Raw genomic sequence first — 16,630 nt, forward strand, 5'->3', positions numbered from 1 at the left:
ACAGTTCGGTTTAGAAGCAGACTGTTGTCATTCATGGGTATTGGGGCTTGGGGTTGTTCCTTGAGTAGTGGCACACGTCCACGATCCGTCCTCTAAACGAAGAGTCCAAAGAAATAGGCCTGCAGACGGCAGCAAACAAAAAACGATACGGAAAGGCCTACCAACGCAAAAGGAAAAACCTGCAGCACAAAGAACCGAAGGGGGGGGAAGGGGGGAGGAAGGGGGAAGGGGGGACAAAGCTCGCATGGATGAGTGGAAAGAAGCACAAGACAAATGCGATAGACACAGAGAACGTGCTTCTCCCTCCACGGGGTTTGCGACGCCCCTTTAGCACGGTACCTCATAGAAGAGAGCAAACTAAATCCTCACTTTGAGTTGAACTGCAATGACGCCTTTCATCATTCTTATTTCTTGTTTGTTTGTCCTTTTTCTCTCCCTCTTGATTATGCACTTCCTTCGGATCCCAAGAAAAAAACGTGTTTGGACACAAGGCAGGGCGTGAGCGCTGGGATGCCTCGAACCCTTTCGATGACTAGAGCAGAGCATAGCTACAAAGATAAAGCAAGGGAAACCTAAGTGCGACCATGGGCTCGAGTGCTGTGACTGTGCTTATTTATGCTTCCGTCGTCATGTTGCCTCCGTAGTGGGTGGCAAGACGACTTCTCAGCTGGTGCCAATGAGGCGCTGCTCATTGCACTTGCGTCGCCGACTACACGGCACTCACGCAGCGAGCTCCCAGGCTTCATCACCCAGTCTAAGCGTCGGCAGCGACCCCAGTCAATTGGCTTCACTACAACTGTCTGTCCGTCCACATACCAGTGGGAGAGATCAGACATAGTGAAACTGCATTGGAAAAAAGTTGCACCCGCTGCGTCCCAGTGGGACAGGTCAGCTCTGTGAAACACGCAATGGGAAAAATAAGCGCGGCACGCTATCACGTCTGACGCATCGGTAGATAGGAAAGTGCAAGAGTGAAACTGGGCACCTGCCAGATTTGCCTTCCGCAAGTCAGAGGAGTTGAACGTGCAGTGCGCGAAGTACGTGCCAAGCAAAAGAGCCTCAGAAAGATCGACTCGATTGAAGCTAGCAGACAAACGCGTGCCTGACAGGTCGATCCTGTGCAAGTCACGACCCTCAAGCACAGTCCCGATCTCTCTCCGCGGACGCCACGCGGGCGCAGAGCTTGATGGAGTAGACTTCTTGTCTGCCAGGGAAGGATTTGTTTCGACGGCCAACAGTGAAGAAGAGCCAGACTGTATGCCCTCAATTTCTACAGCACTAAGAAGACTCTCGCGGAGAAGGCACCGCGCGCAGTCTAATGCATACTTCGAAGTCGAGGCTGGTTCCTGCGTCGAGCTCACAGAGGAAGCTGATCGCTCGGATCCTACAGTGGAGAACTCTGCCAACCGCGATGAGCGCAGCAGAAAGAAAGCCTCCAGGATCTGGCTTATGGCCGCTGCGTTGACGCGCCGGCTCATGGCAACACAAAATGACGTCGTTCGTATGATAGAGACGCCTCTTTTTTTGGCATTGTCGAAATATTTTTTTTGAGAAAGTAGAGAGCGAAGTGGCAATAAAAAAAAAGCGCAAGCATCAAGTTGCACCTTCATTTCGTGCACGTACAGCACCTGTGCACAATCTTGGAAAAAGTCAGCAGCTCGAATGCGAGGCTCTAAACGTTTGGTGCGAAGCCATGTAAGGGTGCACACGTGCCCCCTGTTCGTCACGCATACACACTTCCAACCCTGCGAGCGGAACAGAAGCAAAGAAGAAAAAATGCAAACGCACCGGTGAAACTTGAAGGAGAAAAGCAGTTGTATATTTTCTTGAACCTAAAATACGAGAAAGGAAGGCACACCATGCGCAGCTGCACCTCTCTGCCTTTACTTTTCTCTGCACGTCTGAAGGTACACAGGCGCACTGGTCATATATGTGAAGATATACAGTATTAAGACGCGGCGACGTGAAGAGTGCGAAGCTGCTGCTGCACCCGATCACAGATTGTAAAACAAGTGCACCACCCAGAAACGTACATGTTTCAAAGAGCCCTGGTGCGCGGAAAAAAAATAATAGTTATCACGAAGCCCTAGCGATAAAGAGAACGTTTTGTGCGAAAGCGAAGAAGCGCTGAGCTGAAGAGGTACGATCATGAAATGGACACGGGCAGCAGTGCCTACGACTCTCCAGTTTCTTCTATCTAGTCTCCTTCTCTTTACATTCTCCATCGTGTCTGTGATGGTTTCGTTTGGTGGCGGAGCGATACCAACGGGCTGCTGTCTATGGAGCGGGCGCTTTGAGGATCTGCGCGCACTACAGAAGGTCCTGATGCACTCGGTAGAGTACCAGAGGAAACGGCTGCAGACGGAGTCGGGCGTCGACCGTACTCGCAGTACCCCGGGGCAAAACAGGGGTGATAATAGTTCCCTCTGGGATCCACATGGTGAACAGGGCAGATACTGTGGGCGTGCGTGTGGCTGGGAATGGCATTGTCCGCGTGACCCGGTGTCACGGGGTGGTGGCGCGAATGGCTCTCATGACTCAGGATTTCGGCAATAGCCTCTACATCCTCTTCCTGACCCCCTTTCGAGCTGTGGAGCACGTTCGCTGCCTCACGGTTCAACGCACACATGCCTCGCACAAACGCCTCCTTGAGCTTCTCCTTCAAACTGGAGTTGTTTGATCTCTCCTCCTCTAATTGCTTCTGGTACCCCTCGATCTGTCCAATTAGCTCCTGCTCGCGACAGTCACTCTTGTGCGCCATGTGTGAACTAAGTCGGCTCTGATGGCGGGTTGCCGCAAACACACGCCACTGAGTGTACACATGAAACAAGCCGAGTCGCACAAGGTGAGCTTGAACCTTCTCGGCGAGTCGACGACGCGCCCGACGAAGGTCAGCGCAGCGCCACCACGTGTGAAAAGCGCGAGTGAGATGATGCTTTGCGTGTATTTCCTGCATTCTTACAGTGACCTGCAGCACTCGTGCCTTCATCTTTTGGTAGCGCTCCTTCTCCGCTGCCCTCTCCGCCTCAGCATCCGCAATTCCTCCCTCCAGCTGTTGACGCACCGTATCGAGCGCTTGTTGGGCATCATCGCGTATCTGCTGAGTTCGCCGCCGAAGGTACTCTTCTATCATTACCGAAACATGGCTATTCATGCGAGTGCAGGCGGTACTAACCTCCTCAGCCACCTCCGCCACAAAACCCTCATCTGTCTCTGCCTTTACGAGCGGCATTCTGTATAGTGCAATGATGCTCAGGCAAAGAAGCAATTGTCAAGTAGAAAAGGCAGACGCTTCCCATGCCTGTGCAACCCACCACTAATCCCTAAGGAGGGGCAAAGCAGGAAATGAAGGGAAACCGTGGCAGTAGGAAGTGTTTCTTGGGTGGGTGTGTATGGGGACACACTTTCGAGCCGGGGCGGGGGGGGGGAGAGATGAATTCTGCCCTGCACCCCAAGAAGAGAAGTACGTTCAACAAACAAAAATGGGGAAACGCTGTGGAAGAACACCCTCCTTCCCTCTGCGCCCTCACACAACACACAACACACGAAATTAGGCGGTAATGCGAGCCGTTTTTGTCTATGAATACTGAAAACTGAGAGCTGGAATTTTTTTTGAAATATAAAACTCTCAAAAGGCTGCGAGTAGCCCCTGGGACGTTCCTGCGTAAGGTTTCTCAGTAAGACGGGAGGGGGAGCATAAGTATGCGCACTCACAACGCTCCAGTGAGAATGAGGGGAGAGAAGAGCGACAAGTGGAAAGCGGGCACTAGTTCTATCTGCTTCTGACCATGGAATATATATACACACATACAGTGTACATCCTGTCGTCGTCTTGAGGATGCTCTTGTTGCTATCTCCTTTACAGCGGTATATCTGCGTGACAGCCGTGCAATGCGGTTGCCTACCATACTTTTGCCTTTGTCATTTGAATGGTGCAAAGTACTCACAGTGAAGTACAAAGCCTCGATAGGGTGAGGAGGCGTGACCCACTCCCCGAATGAACACCAAAGAGGAGTTTGAGGGGGAGGGGAGGGGTAACACCTCGCAAGAAAGAAGGAAAAATATACGTGGCACCCACTGCCTGCAAAACAAAAAAAATGTCAGACACGCAGCTCATGCGTACCACCGAGGCGCGGTGCTTTGAAGCAAATACTGACGAAAAGTGTGGTACTCGAGAGAAGCGTGAGGACGTAGGCGCACGCGCTTACTTTTCAGAAAACATTTCCTTTGTGGTCAGGCTTGGTTGGGTGTCGAGAGATTCGTCATCGTGGCCGCCCTCCCTCTCCTGCGACCTCGCCGCCTGTTGAGGATTCATTGTCGTCCCGTTGACGCGCAGCTCCTCCTGTCTTTTGCGCAGATCTGTGTACTCCTTCGCTGCCATCTGCGTTCGCAGAAGCGGGTTCCGTGCAATCCTTTCCTGCAACACAGCCTCTTTGTAGAGCAGTGCCGTTCCGTATGTGTACGCTTGCTGGACAGGATTCTCGAGATGCGCCTCGAGGGCGTTAATCGTTCGATCGATCTCTTTACGGTCGATCAAGTGCGCCATCTTTTCGCGTACTTTGATCAGCTCCTCCATCAGCAGAAGCTTCTGTGCCCCGTCACCAGACAGCAGAATCTGGCACAAGCGTCTCAGCGCATCATTGATGAGGCGGTGGCCTCGCACGCGCGATGCCAAGGCACACTGGGTGTAGATGTACGCATACGCTGGCTCATACATGTCCCACATTCGCTGCACCTCATCCCGGTCTTTGGGATGCACGCGAAACGCAAAGTACATGTGAGTCCAGAAGAGGTATGGATCAGAGCCTTCGTTTTCCCTGGCTCGCCACTTGAGTATTTTACGCCTAAACAGCGTTTCTGCAACGGCATTGAGCATACCGTAGTATGGAACGAGTTGTGGCATTACAGAACCACCGCGAGCACGCTCCTCCATATCTTTCATCAAAAGCTCGTTTGACGGCTGCCACTTCAGACGGTGGTGCACCTCTTTGGTGATAGCCTCGCCGTAGGCGGGCAAATTTGCGTGCACCACAGCAAGTCGGTAGGGAAGCTCGCTGAACGGCTCGATCCAGTGGCGCGGCTCACCTTGTGCAAAGAGCTTGTCCACCACCGTCTCCAGATCCTGCAAGTGTCGCAGCACGTGATCGCCAGGCTCGTAGACACGGAGCATGTATTTTGCCTCCGTGAGCAAAGGTGCCTTCCAGGACGGAGGAAGCCGCTCACGCGCCGTGCGCACTGCCAGATGATACAAGTTCAAACATTTGTCACGGTAGGACCAGCTGGTCTGGAAGCGGCCCTGTCGTTGCATAAACTCAGAGTGTTCCCAATACAAGTCCCCCATGTAGCGCAGCCAAAGATGCTCTGCGGTTTCCTGAGTGAGAGGTGCACCTTCCAAGAACACGCGCGCGCGCTCAGGGAACGGGTGGATGGATGGGTGCGTCTTCTTGTTCACATTTTCCAAGCAACGATCAGAAATGTCCGTGGCGAGTGTTAGACGACCTCGGCGTTCGTTATACCACATGTACTCAGTTTCGTCTGTCATGGGGTACCAGCGCTTGCTGCTGCCGGAGTGCCACAACGCTTCGGCCTTGTCAAGGTGCCCAGAGATCTCCGCGAAGACGGCATTCTCGCCATCCAGAAACTCTTTTTCATCATACTCGTATGGTGGGTCTGATTCAGGTACTGGAATTTGCACAATGTCCTTGCTAGCCTTGGCGTAGTTTGAGAAAAGCTCGATCGAGTCCTCGTAAAGCTCCTCGGCGCGGGAGCGAAAGCGGCTGTCGGCAAAGTCAATAAACATGCGATGAAACTTCTTGCCTGTGTAAAACGCCAATGCACCACGGCACCACTGATAAAACGCCTCCACCGCCGCGTCCCGGGACGAGTCTTTGATACCATTAACGCGGGAAGGGCACTTGAGGTAGGCGTCGTTGAGGTGACGATGCAAAAACGCCTTGTGCGTCTCCAGCTGCTCGGCGCTCTGGAACTCTGTGATCATGAACTCTCCCAGCTCATTCTTGATCCACTTCATAAAAGGTTGGGAAATGGGTTCATACTTACGGTCGCGCACCATGACCGCATAGCGCTGCACTGGGTTCTTACGTATCGTGTCAAGCTCGAGGGATGTCATCTCTTGGACAAAATTCATGAAGTTTCTCCCTAGCAGCTTGCTCTTCGCTGATGCTCGGCGAAGAATTTCGTCTGCCTCTGCCTTTACAGTGTTCGCCTCAGTGATACGATTTCCCTTGAACTTGTAAAAATCGGAGAGAAAGTGCTTCGTATGGGCCTCAAAGATGAGGCGAAACACCTCCTCCTGCTCCTTGGGCACCTCTGGATGATCGCCGACTCTCCCTTCACGGAATCGCTCCATTGTGTCGTAGAGCATCTTTTCGCACTTATCCTCGCTCGTTACCTGAGTGAGGTTTCCAAATTCTGTCAAAGCCTGCTGAAAGGTGTTGCGATACGCACGCCACGTCTTCTCGAGTTCTTCCTTGTCAAACCCAACCGCGTCCACGGAATCGACACCACGATACGGATCCACGATGGAGTCCGTCTCCCACGGCAAGTTGGGGAGTAGAATATCGGAGTCGTACGACAGCTTCGACTTGCGCAACCGCTCCTGGCGCTCGAGTCGCTGACGCTCCGACTTCTTAATTGGATTTCCATCCCTGTCCAGAAGATTCGTCTCCGTCGCTGCATCTCCTTGCGCCTCTGCCACAGCCTCAAGCGAATCGTCCTTCGAAACCTCGCGAAACAGCGGCAGCGGCTTGTACCCGGCTACCAGCTCCGGCAAAGACCTGAGCTTGTGCATTTTCATTAGGTCAAACGCAGAGGCACCTGATGGGGCGTCGTCCAGCGTCACCCGCTCATCATCGCGCAGCGGCGGCGGAACGTAGTACTCTTTTTCCGGCTGCCTCTCCTCGAGGGGGTCGTGCACCATGCCATACTTTCGTATCATGGGTTCCGTCTCGACGAGTGTCTCACGATACCAGTCTGGCATTTCGTTCAACTCTCTGCTCTGTGGAACGCGGAAAAGCTCGTTTGGAACGTCTGGCTCCGCATTGTGCGGTCTGTCGGCAACATGAATAAACCCCTCTGGAGTAGATACGCCAACAGCCCTCGAGTCACGCTCAGTCGATGTCACAGCCCCTTTCATGTGAGTCTGAGAAGCCCCCGCCTGACACTCCGCTGCTTCGAGGAGTGCAGACTCGATTTTCCCGACAAGTTTCTCCGCCTCGGTCAAGGCGCGAGTTGGCTTGCTGGTTTCCAGGGCCTGTCGCTCTGCCTCAAGCTCCTTGACTTTCTTGATATTCGCCTCAACCTGTGCACGCAGCATGGGGCGGTCTGCGTATTGTTTGGACGTACTGTGGTGCGCCTTCATCATTGCTACTACGGGGTCGTGGCCAGCCTGCCGTGAGGCCTCCGCCCCCTGCTCCAGCATCTCGTACTGGAGACTCGCCTGAGTTGCGATAGCAGCCCCCTGCTCTACAGTGATGCCTGTTGGTAATGGTTCCATGTCAGCCTTCGGGAAGCCTGATATCGGATCCACCTGTGCTGGGCTGAGCTCTCTTTTTCCTGACGTGAGGGCTTGATGCGCACCGTAGGCCTGCAGCTTCATCTTTGTCTTCGCTACCTCGAGAGGGTCTGCAGTACCAGAGAGTGCCTGGTATGTCTGGTCTGGGTCGAGGTCAACTACGCCAGAGACAATGCCGTGGTAGACGTCGCTCATTTCAGACTGACGCTGTTCCTCTTCCTCCAACAGCGTACGGTCCGTTTGTAAGCTTTGGTGAACAGCCCTGCGCTCCTCGCCCTCGATGAGCCACATCCGATCTTTGTAGCGGGTGTCTGCGAGGTGCTTCCAAGAAGAATCGGACCACCGCTGATCGGTTGGCAGCACGCGGCGGCGACCGTTTTCGTCGTAGTGGTCCAGGTAGTCCGTGTAGCCTTGGGGCCATATCATGCGATCTTTCTGAATCTTGAACGACCGATCCTTCCAGTGCAAATACCATTCCTGTTCACGCTCGATGGGGTCCTGAATGAACAAGTCGAAGCGATCCCGAATATCCTGAATCACCTCCTCAGACGTCGGGATAAGAGACTTGCGCCATCGGACCTCCCACGGAAGACCGTCGACATCCTGCTGCTCCTCCAGCATGTCACGCCGCGTCTGTGGGGAGCTCTTTGTCAACCGCTCGCCGGGGCCATGCTCACCAAATTTTGCTCGCATCTCACGCTCTTTGTCAATGTCACTGCGCCGCCGAGCCTCATCGGAGATGTCGGGCAACTTGACGTGCTCGAGATTGTTGAGCCCAAATTGAAGGTGCGGCGTAAGATCAGGCGACTCTGCCACAGACATCTGAGAACCGGTGTTGGGGTCGGCGTTGGGCTGACCACGCTGGCGGTCACGCGACCCAGCAAGGGAGTTCTGCGACTGGTGGCGCATCGCACCCCACTGCGTTCGATATCCCACACACCTCTTATGCGATAGGGTAAGACATCGCGCAGAGCGTACACTTTGTGCTCCCCTCATCGGTCCTGAGCCCCCTCCACTGTGTGAATGTGTGTGAGGAGCAGTAGTGCTTTGACTACTGGATCTTCTGTCCTCAACCCGTAATCCTATCCTGCGAGAACTGCAAGTAAAGCAAATGTAAACCCCAAGAAGGCGGAGAAAGTTGATGTTGGCATTAGCCCATAAAGTGAAAACCATGGCAAAGCGATGAGCGCAGTCACGTGGACCAAAGACGAAATTGCTGAACCAAAGTCCAACTGTGCGAGCTCTCTTCGTTTCAGAGCAGACCTGCTTTTTCTTTTCTCGGGGGGAACGTGCTGCGCGGAAGCCCTTGCCCCATTGCACTGAATGATCTCAAGAGGAATTACCCTCTCCCACTTGCCTCTCTCCCGCCTCTTACTGCTTTCCTCAGCCTCCATCGCAGTGATGGAAATAGACGGAGTCAAACAAAAGAAATACAAAGACACCACACCTTCCCTTGACACTTCATAGTGTGCAGGGTGCTTGACCGAGACACAGTAGCGCCGACAAAGGATTCAGGAAGGTGGAAATCCTGCCGCAGCTTTCCTCTGATTTCTTGTCACACTAAGTATACTACCCTCCTCCTCGTCAGACAGAGTGGATCGCTCATGTGGTACGCTGCGTTTCTTCCCGTGAGGATTGCCTTGGGGCGCCCAAAATCAGGACCCGCCGTTGGCGTTTATGTTTGAAATACAAAAAGGGTGTTCCTTCTTCTAATCCGTCGTGGGAAATGACTCCAAACACGCTATACCACGGTTCGTAGTATACACTCCACAGGACACGAAGAGAGCGCATATGGCCCGCAGGGGGGAAAAAGGCGCACAGCAATATAAAAACCAGAAACAGTCGTCTCAAGACTATCAACTGTGGGAGAGGGGGGGAGGGGAGGGACATACCAACGCGCATAATACTGTGAAAAAATGAGAAGTCAAGGGGTGAATAGTTAGGAACAGAGAAATCTGATTAATACTTTCGCGCACACATGAGAGATTGTCCAGTTCTGGGATGGAAAAAGCTCGAGGAGTTCCGGCGCACCTGGACTCCCTCTTGTAGTGCGGTGGGGCGCTCCGTGTGCGCTGAGCCACATTGTCATCGAGATGCTACAAGATTGGAACGGTTCTTTGGCCGTTTCCCTGGTTGCTGCTTCCGCCTAGTTCGGGTGAAGCCCTGTTTTCCGCCGCAGTGGAGAGACGTGGAGGACGCTCTGGGATAGCCTCACCCTTCAAAATCTTCTCAAGATCCTTGCCACTAAGTGTTTCAAACTTGAGCAGGTTGTTCGCGATGGCCTCGAGCTCGGCGCGGTGGCTCAGAAGAAGCTTCTTGGTCTCTACGTACGCGTCCTGGACAAGGCGATGCACCTCTTTTTCGATTTTGAGCTTCGTCTCGTCTGAAATGTAAGCACCTTCAGGAGTGTCGACTGTACCATAATCGACAAAGCCCATGGTGTCACTGAAACCGAACTGTCGGACCATGTGGCGAGCCATGTTTGTTGCCTGCTGAAAATCGGAGCCTGCGCCGGTCGTGATGTCGTCAGGGCCCAACAGAATCTCTTCACCGACGCGTCCCGCCACACACACCTTCAGACGCGCCAGGCACTGGCGCTTACTTTGACTGTATTTGTCCGTATCTGGCTGCTGCTTGACGAGCCCCATAATGCCGTTGCCGCGGGGAACGATGGTTGCCTTGTGCACAGGATCGGCACCCTCGTCTTTGAGCAAGATAGCGCTCAATGCGTGGCCACCCTCGTGGAACGCAGTCACACGACGCTCCTCCTCCGGCACAATCTTGTTACTCTCAGCACCCATCGTGACGCGGTCCTTGGCGTATTCTATCTCTTCGCTCGTCACCCTCACCTTGTTCCGCATGGCGGCCCGGATGGCTGCCAGGTTCACCAAATTGCTGAGTTCGGCTCCTGTGAAGCCGGTTGTTCCGCGTGCAATGTCCATGGCATTGACCGTGCTGTCTGTCTTGATCTTGTCAAGGTACACCTGAACCACCTCCGCGCGTCCTTTCATATCCGGGGGATCGACAGTGATAGTAGTGTCCAGACGACCAGGACGAGTGAGTGCTTTGTCCAGCGTTTCAGGGGTGTTGGTGGCGGCGAGAACAATAACGGCTTTGTTGGAGTCGAATCCGTCCATCTCCGCCAGGAGCTGGTTCAACGTCATCCGAGAGGAGCTGTGGTCACTGCGAGAACGGCGACCGCCTAGCGCGTCCACCTCGTCTATAAAAATCAAAGATGGTGAGTTGGCTTTTGCAGCGCTGAAAAGCTCACGAACACGACGGGCTCCAACGCCAACAAGCATCTCATCGAACTCGCTCCCGGTGGCGTAGAAGAACTTCACACCAGCCTCTTTCGCAATAGCCTTTGCCAACATAGTTTTCCCGCACCCTGGCGGTCCGGTGAGCAACGCTCCTTTTGGGAGCCGCCCGCCCAATTTGTGGAATCTCTCGGGATCCTTCAGAAACTCCACGATCTCCTCCAGCTCCTTCTTGGCCTCATCGCATCCACGAATGCTGTCAAACGTAACCTCCAAGTTGTCCAGATTCACTGGCCTCACGTCGGCAGAGGAGAACAAACCGGATAAACCAGTGCGTGAAAGACCTGACTTGTTTACATTCTGGCTCTCCTGAAAGCGATCGTTGAGGTCCTCGATTAGGCTGAGGAAACAGCTAAGAGCAATTCCGAAGAGCATGAACATCCAGAAATGAGAGGCCCAAGAAGCTTTCTGAGGGGCTGAGACGACAACTATGGGCCTTTCTTTCGTACCCAAATCGCTTGGGAAGGGCTGTTGTGGCTGCCCGTACGACATACCCCCATGCAGCAGGGGTGGGGGCGGAGCCGGATACGTAGCATTATATGGATTCCCCACAGGCTGTGGTGCATAGTGCGATTGCAGCGGCGGTGGTGGTGGCGGGGGATATGTCCCAGGGGCGGGGTAGTAAGTACGTCTTTGAAGGAACTCTGGTGCCACAATCAGCGTCGTTCGACGGTGCGATGGAAGTCTGGTGTGTACACGAAGGACTGCCGTTCTTCGGTTAACAACCAGGCTCACGTCCGTGAGGTACTTCCTCATTTCAGAAACCGGCGCGTTGCCACTGCTTTCGTAGTTTTTTTTTCTCTAGAGAAGACAAGGAAACTGTTGCTTTTGGAAGCGGAGTTGAGAGAAATGAATAAGAAAGCGTTGATGAACAGGTAGAGAAAAGCGCAGGAATAGAAGAAAACGGTGTTGCATCATCCTCTATGAAAGACAGCAGCTGAACAAACCGAGGGCGGCTTGAGTGGCACTTCTTGTTTGGTAGTTTGTTTTTCAGGAGAAGGGGAGACCGACGATAGGATGACTTTCGAAGAAACTGTAAACCAAATTCACAAAACTGATACAGTAGCCTTTCAATGACATCAGAGAAAGGGAAACAAATCCACTTTACTTACAGAGAGAAGTTCAACCTGCTTTTTGCTGCTGCAAAACCCAGATGCTACTGCAGCCCATAAAAGGAAACCAGCATAGCTCGGAAAGTGTCAGGGAGACCCTGAAGAATCGACTGAAACATAGCAGGGCACGTCTTGCCAGCATGAAACAGAAACAACTGTATGGCCTCCTTAGTTCCAGGGTAATTTACCGCAGCCTGCTGCCAGCTGTATACGATCTTGATGGCCGAAGGAAAGATCCCTGTAAAACTGTCCACCGGTAGTTGAACGAGTGCTTGGAGAAACTGAATGGTTGACTCTGATTTATCGATGGTGTTTTCCGCCTGCGCCATTAGCTGTGACATTGTGTCCATGCGAAAAAGCGCCGCATGGCTTGGAACAGCACACAGTAGGCCGCATAAATCAAAAGCCATTGCCGAAAAGTGGTAAGCGGAGTCGCCAAAGACATCGCTTCGCAAGGCAGCGTTCGCAGCCTTTAGAGCCTCTGTTGCAACAGGGGTCAGCTGGCCGGGGTAAGACGATATGACCCGCCCCATGAGCCGCACAACATGCTCCTTGATTTGTGGATTCTCAGCTTCAGGTACCTCACTGGTGGCCCACCCAAGAAGGGTGTCGTGGAGTCCCGTAGGCAGTGCACCTGATCCCACGGCACGAAGGAGGGCGCATAGAATAGTTGACCCCGCCATTGTCACTTCGTGTGACCGATGAGTGGTGAGGAAGTGAGTAGCGCAAACTGGCAAGGCCCACGATGTTGACTTCAGCCACTCCTCGAGAATCGCTGTAGAGACTGAATTAACGTATGCGCTGCAGATGAATAGTGTGTTGAAAACAAGGTCTATGTCATCCGTGATGCTCCGGCTCTTGATGTCTGCAAGGACATCGCACCACTTACTCAGATTCTTGATGGCTACCTCGTTGTTGGGATAAACCGAGATGAAAGCAATCACTGCACGGTCCAGAGAAAAAATGTCTTTGTCCAGTAGAACATTTGGTTCCTCTCGAATGTACATTGCTGCGTAGGACTGCTCGAATAATGATGCACGGTTGACCCTCTCGTTCTGAAGTAGAGAGAACAGTTTCTCAGCCATCGACCGATCCTCGAGTAAGCCGATCAGTTTGCTCACGAAATCAACCAAAAGGGACAAATTGATGGTCGAATACACTGGTAGGCAGGTGCAAGCCGACTCCAACAACGACAGTAAATGAGGCCTAACCATATTTGTGCTTCCATAGGACTCCAATACCCCGTAAATCACATTTAAAGCGCTGACACTGGTGATCTGAATCCGCTTACTTGGACTCTGCAGCCTTGAACTGAGGAGTCTAATAATTGTATCTATCATGTGAGGAAAGGAATTCAAGACAGCCTCACTTACCCGTGAGAGAGACCACACAGCTATGCTCACAACACAAACATGTTCAGATTCATTGCTAATAAACTGAATAAATTGCTTCACCAGAGATTCAAGGACCTCGCGTAGCTCACCGGCACATCCCGTCGCGATCGTGCCAACAAGAACAATACCGGCCTCCCTCTCGCGCCATTCACTGCTGCTCCACAGCTGCTGGATGGGTCCGATAAACGCTTGGTATGTCGCATCACTGGAGAAATTGCTGAGCGCATCCACGAATCTCAAAGCGGAGCGTCGCAGTGTGATAGCCGCAGCATCGTCGTCCATCGTAACGTCCTCTGAAATATCCTTCGTTATGCCCTTCACTTCGAAACTGACAGCTGTGCTATCTCGAACCCGGTAGTCGTCTGTGTCCATGATGTTTGTCACCTCCTCGGCTGAGAGTAGCGCGTACCGGACCAGTGCTGGAGCTAAAGAGAAGATCAGCTGTCGTACACCGGAAACGAGGAAAGCCATCGATGCTTCTTCGCCGTTGCGATCATATAAGTAAACGGTGTTGGTTATTAAATCGATCGCTGCAGCAACTAGTTCCTGATTCCCATTGGTGCTATTCTGGCTACTGTGGATAATCTTAGCAGGATTGGCGATCCACCACTCTGTGTACCTCTGCATTTCGTTCGGATTCAATGGACCAAAAAAATCGAAGTAGTCCAGTAAAAGTGAGCAGGTGCGCAGAACGAAAATCATAAACGACATATCTTCCCCACATGAGCACTCCAGTAGGGATGTACACACGCTCGATAGAGTGTAGCTGGCTTTTGAAAGACCTATCTGTAGGGGCGAAAATGTGTCCACATTCCAGTCGAGAAGTGATGCCTGTTCGTAGATGTTGAAACACATTCGAAAGGCAGCTTTTCTTATCGCAATCGGCGAACTCCCGGAGAGCGCCAGCTGCGAAACTTGCCGAATAATGTGTTCGCTGGATTCACCTATTTGCATAGGCACATCCTCCATCAAGTACTGAAGGCAATACAGTGCAGCGAGAGTTTTCAGCCCTCCGCCTGGAAGAAGATCATTAAGCAAGATCCTTGGAAGATCCCCAACCCCTGAGCCCATCCACCATTCGAGGGACGTCAGCGCCGTTACTTTGACCACCACCTGCGCCGAAGTGCGTGCGAGTCGAGTGTCAGGAGGATTAGCAAGTGACTTCAAGGCAAAACGAGCAGCCTCCTTTACTGCATCTTCTCCAAGGGCATGACGGGCAGATGCCAAATTGTTTTTCAGAGTGATTCCAGCGAGTTGACGATACTGGACCCACGGAACCGGTAGCAACATATCGGCCACAGGATTCACCTCTGCTCCAAAAACAGTTGAGAGCAGAATACAAAAGGCCGGATTGGACTCATACTGCTTGAGCTGAGCGTATGCCGCCTTTGAATTCGACACCTCTACGCCATTGTTATGAAGAAGCTGGATCACACTCACCAAATCGCCCTCCGTTGGTGTATACATTCTGAACTACTATATAGGGGTAATCGTGCTGATTATGTGTGGAAGAATTTCGAGAAAAAAAAGACTGAGGAGGCAGCGAGAAGAAAAGTACTCAGGTAGTATTAGGAAAGTGAAATCAGCATATAGAAACCGCCTGTGTAAACATACAAAGATGCATAACATGCACGGCTTCCCGCAGTGCAGGCAAGCCCGTTTCTATCTGCACTAAGTGAGCCGATCACAGACCCCTATATAATGGTTCTTCCTTGTTTGTTCGTTTTTAACGCATCTCGGCCGAGAATAGAAAAAAGGAAAAATTTTGGAATCCCCTTCTTCATGCAATGTGCGTGTGTGAACGACTCTGTGCTCATGGAGCTACACGTGACACCAGGCAAGCACCATTTTCTTCCCGCGCGTGGTATGGAGAGGGGGGGGGCTGCCGCGTGGCACTGCGCTGCGGCACGCTCGCGTTAGGGCTTCGCCTGCCTAGTCATCCGAGCACGGCCCCCCGCCACCCCCCCCACCCCGCTGGGATGTCGCCCCAGGCGCCCCAGCCCGCTGAAAGCCACGACCCAGGGCAGGCGCGCCCGGGCGGGACTCGCACCCCTGGCCAACGGCACCGGTGGAAAAACCCAGCCCACCACCGCAGGTCTCTGCGACCCAACACCATTCGAGAGCTGACCCCCGGCATGCGTAGCGGCAAATCGCTCAGACACCCCAACTCCTGGAGCCAGCGCCTCCTGAACCCCAAAGGATCCCTCGAGGCACCACCCGCGCCCGCCACACACACCGAAAATGGGGGAGGATTGAAAGCCCGGAAACGCGTCCTCACGCAACTCTGGCCAGGCAGCTTGTGTTTTTCAGCTTAAAAATCTGCAGGCGATGGGGCGAAACCTTATTTACCTCGCACTTCTCTGAAACTGAATAATGAAGACATCGCAGCATCGGTGGAATTCCGCGAAGGCCCTAAACGACTACAGTTTCAAGCTCACGATGAAAAAAGCAGCGCGCCAGGAAGGCAAAGAGAAACCTGCCTGAAAATCACCCTCCCGTATCGCCCCACAGTCCCCCCACCCCTTTGACAGGACAACGTGTCCGAACGAACTTTACCTTAGAATAGCGTATAGGGGGCGCTCTGCTGTCACCTAAATCGCCCCTCTTTGGCGCTATGTCCTGGTTCCGTTTTGTCTATTGTGTGCCGGGGCGCGCCCCTCTCTCTTCCCCGGGGTTTCAGTATATATGTTTTATCCGTTTTTATTCGCGTCTTCGCATGAAAAGTGAAGTACAGCTCTCGACCGCCAAGCGCAGCAGGAGGTATGACGCAGAGAGTTCTTATTCGAAGCACGCAAATCCCCCAAACTGACACACCACCATGCGGCCAGCGGCCTGCCCACATGGAAAGCCGCCCCGACTTTACGAATGCCACAAAAATGGCCAAGCCGTTGTTTTTCACGCCCAAACACGCCCACCGGCTTGGGGCTGTGTGCCGCAAAGAAATCTCGAAGGCACACAAATTCACACTTGGAAGAACTACGGCGATCATGCTGAAAAAGGCTCTCCTGGGGAAAAAACCCCTTGGCGCAGCAGAAAAAAAATACCGACCCCCGCCGCCTTGGACGCAAACCCCTACCATCCTCAGCGCCCGGTTGCCTCCCTTGAAAAACATAGCGCCAGGGGCCAGGAAAAAGAGAAGGGTAAGCCGCGAAAGCTATAGAACCAGAAGGAAAAAGCCCGAGCAGCGGGTAAATATGAAGAAAAGACCCACACCATAGGATCGGCATCTGCACATGAAGCCCCCCCGCGGGCGCACACCACACAGCCAAAGAT

The 16,630-nt window shown here is 53.0% G+C and overlaps 5 protein-coding genes across 5 annotated transcripts; all 5 read right to left on the reverse strand.

Annotated features, from left to right (window-relative positions):
- Nucleotides 1–572: 572 nt before the first annotated feature.
- On the reverse strand, nucleotides 573–1,478 carry JKF63_00267 (uncharacterized protein; the record flags this gene model as incomplete). The annotated part of the gene is made up of 1 exon (XM_067896319.1): nucleotides 573–1,478. One exon carries the CDS (start codon nucleotides 1,476–1,478, stop codon nucleotides 573–575), a length of 906 nt encoding a protein of 301 aa, XP_067752476.1.
- A 734-nt stretch (nucleotides 1,479–2,212) lies between these two features.
- Nucleotides 2,213–3,232, reverse strand: JKF63_00268 (uncharacterized protein; the record flags this gene model as incomplete). Its single annotated transcript, XM_067896320.1, has 1 exon — nucleotides 2,213–3,232. The coding sequence occupies one exon, from the start codon at nucleotides 3,230–3,232 to the stop codon at nucleotides 2,213–2,215; it is 1,020 nt and encodes a 339-aa protein (XP_067752477.1).
- Nucleotides 3,233–4,204: 972 nt separating this feature from the next.
- Nucleotides 4,205–8,530, reverse strand: JKF63_00269 (uncharacterized protein; the record flags this gene model as incomplete). The annotated part of the gene is made up of 1 exon (XM_067896321.1): nucleotides 4,205–8,530. The coding sequence occupies one exon, from the start codon at nucleotides 8,528–8,530 to the stop codon at nucleotides 4,205–4,207; it is 4,326 nt and encodes a 1,441-aa protein (XP_067752478.1).
- Nucleotides 8,531–9,630: 1,100 nt separating this feature from the next.
- Nucleotides 9,631–11,607, reverse strand: JKF63_00270 (uncharacterized protein; the record flags this gene model as incomplete). Its single annotated transcript, XM_067896322.1, has 1 exon — nucleotides 9,631–11,607. The coding sequence occupies one exon, from the start codon at nucleotides 11,605–11,607 to the stop codon at nucleotides 9,631–9,633; it is 1,977 nt and encodes a 658-aa protein (XP_067752479.1).
- Nucleotides 11,608–12,007: 400 nt separating this feature from the next.
- On the reverse strand, nucleotides 12,008–14,824 carry JKF63_00271 (uncharacterized protein; the record flags this gene model as incomplete). The annotated part of the gene is made up of 1 exon (XM_067896323.1): nucleotides 12,008–14,824. One exon carries the CDS (start codon nucleotides 14,822–14,824, stop codon nucleotides 12,008–12,010), a length of 2,817 nt encoding a protein of 938 aa, XP_067752480.1.
- Nucleotides 14,825–16,630: the final 1,806 nt, after the last annotated feature.

This window comes from Porcisia hertigi, chromosome 36 (assembly GCF_017918235.1).
Source record: "Porcisia hertigi strain C119 chromosome 36, whole genome shotgun sequence".
NCBI lineage: Eukaryota > Euglenozoa > Kinetoplastea > Trypanosomatida > Trypanosomatidae > Porcisia > Porcisia hertigi.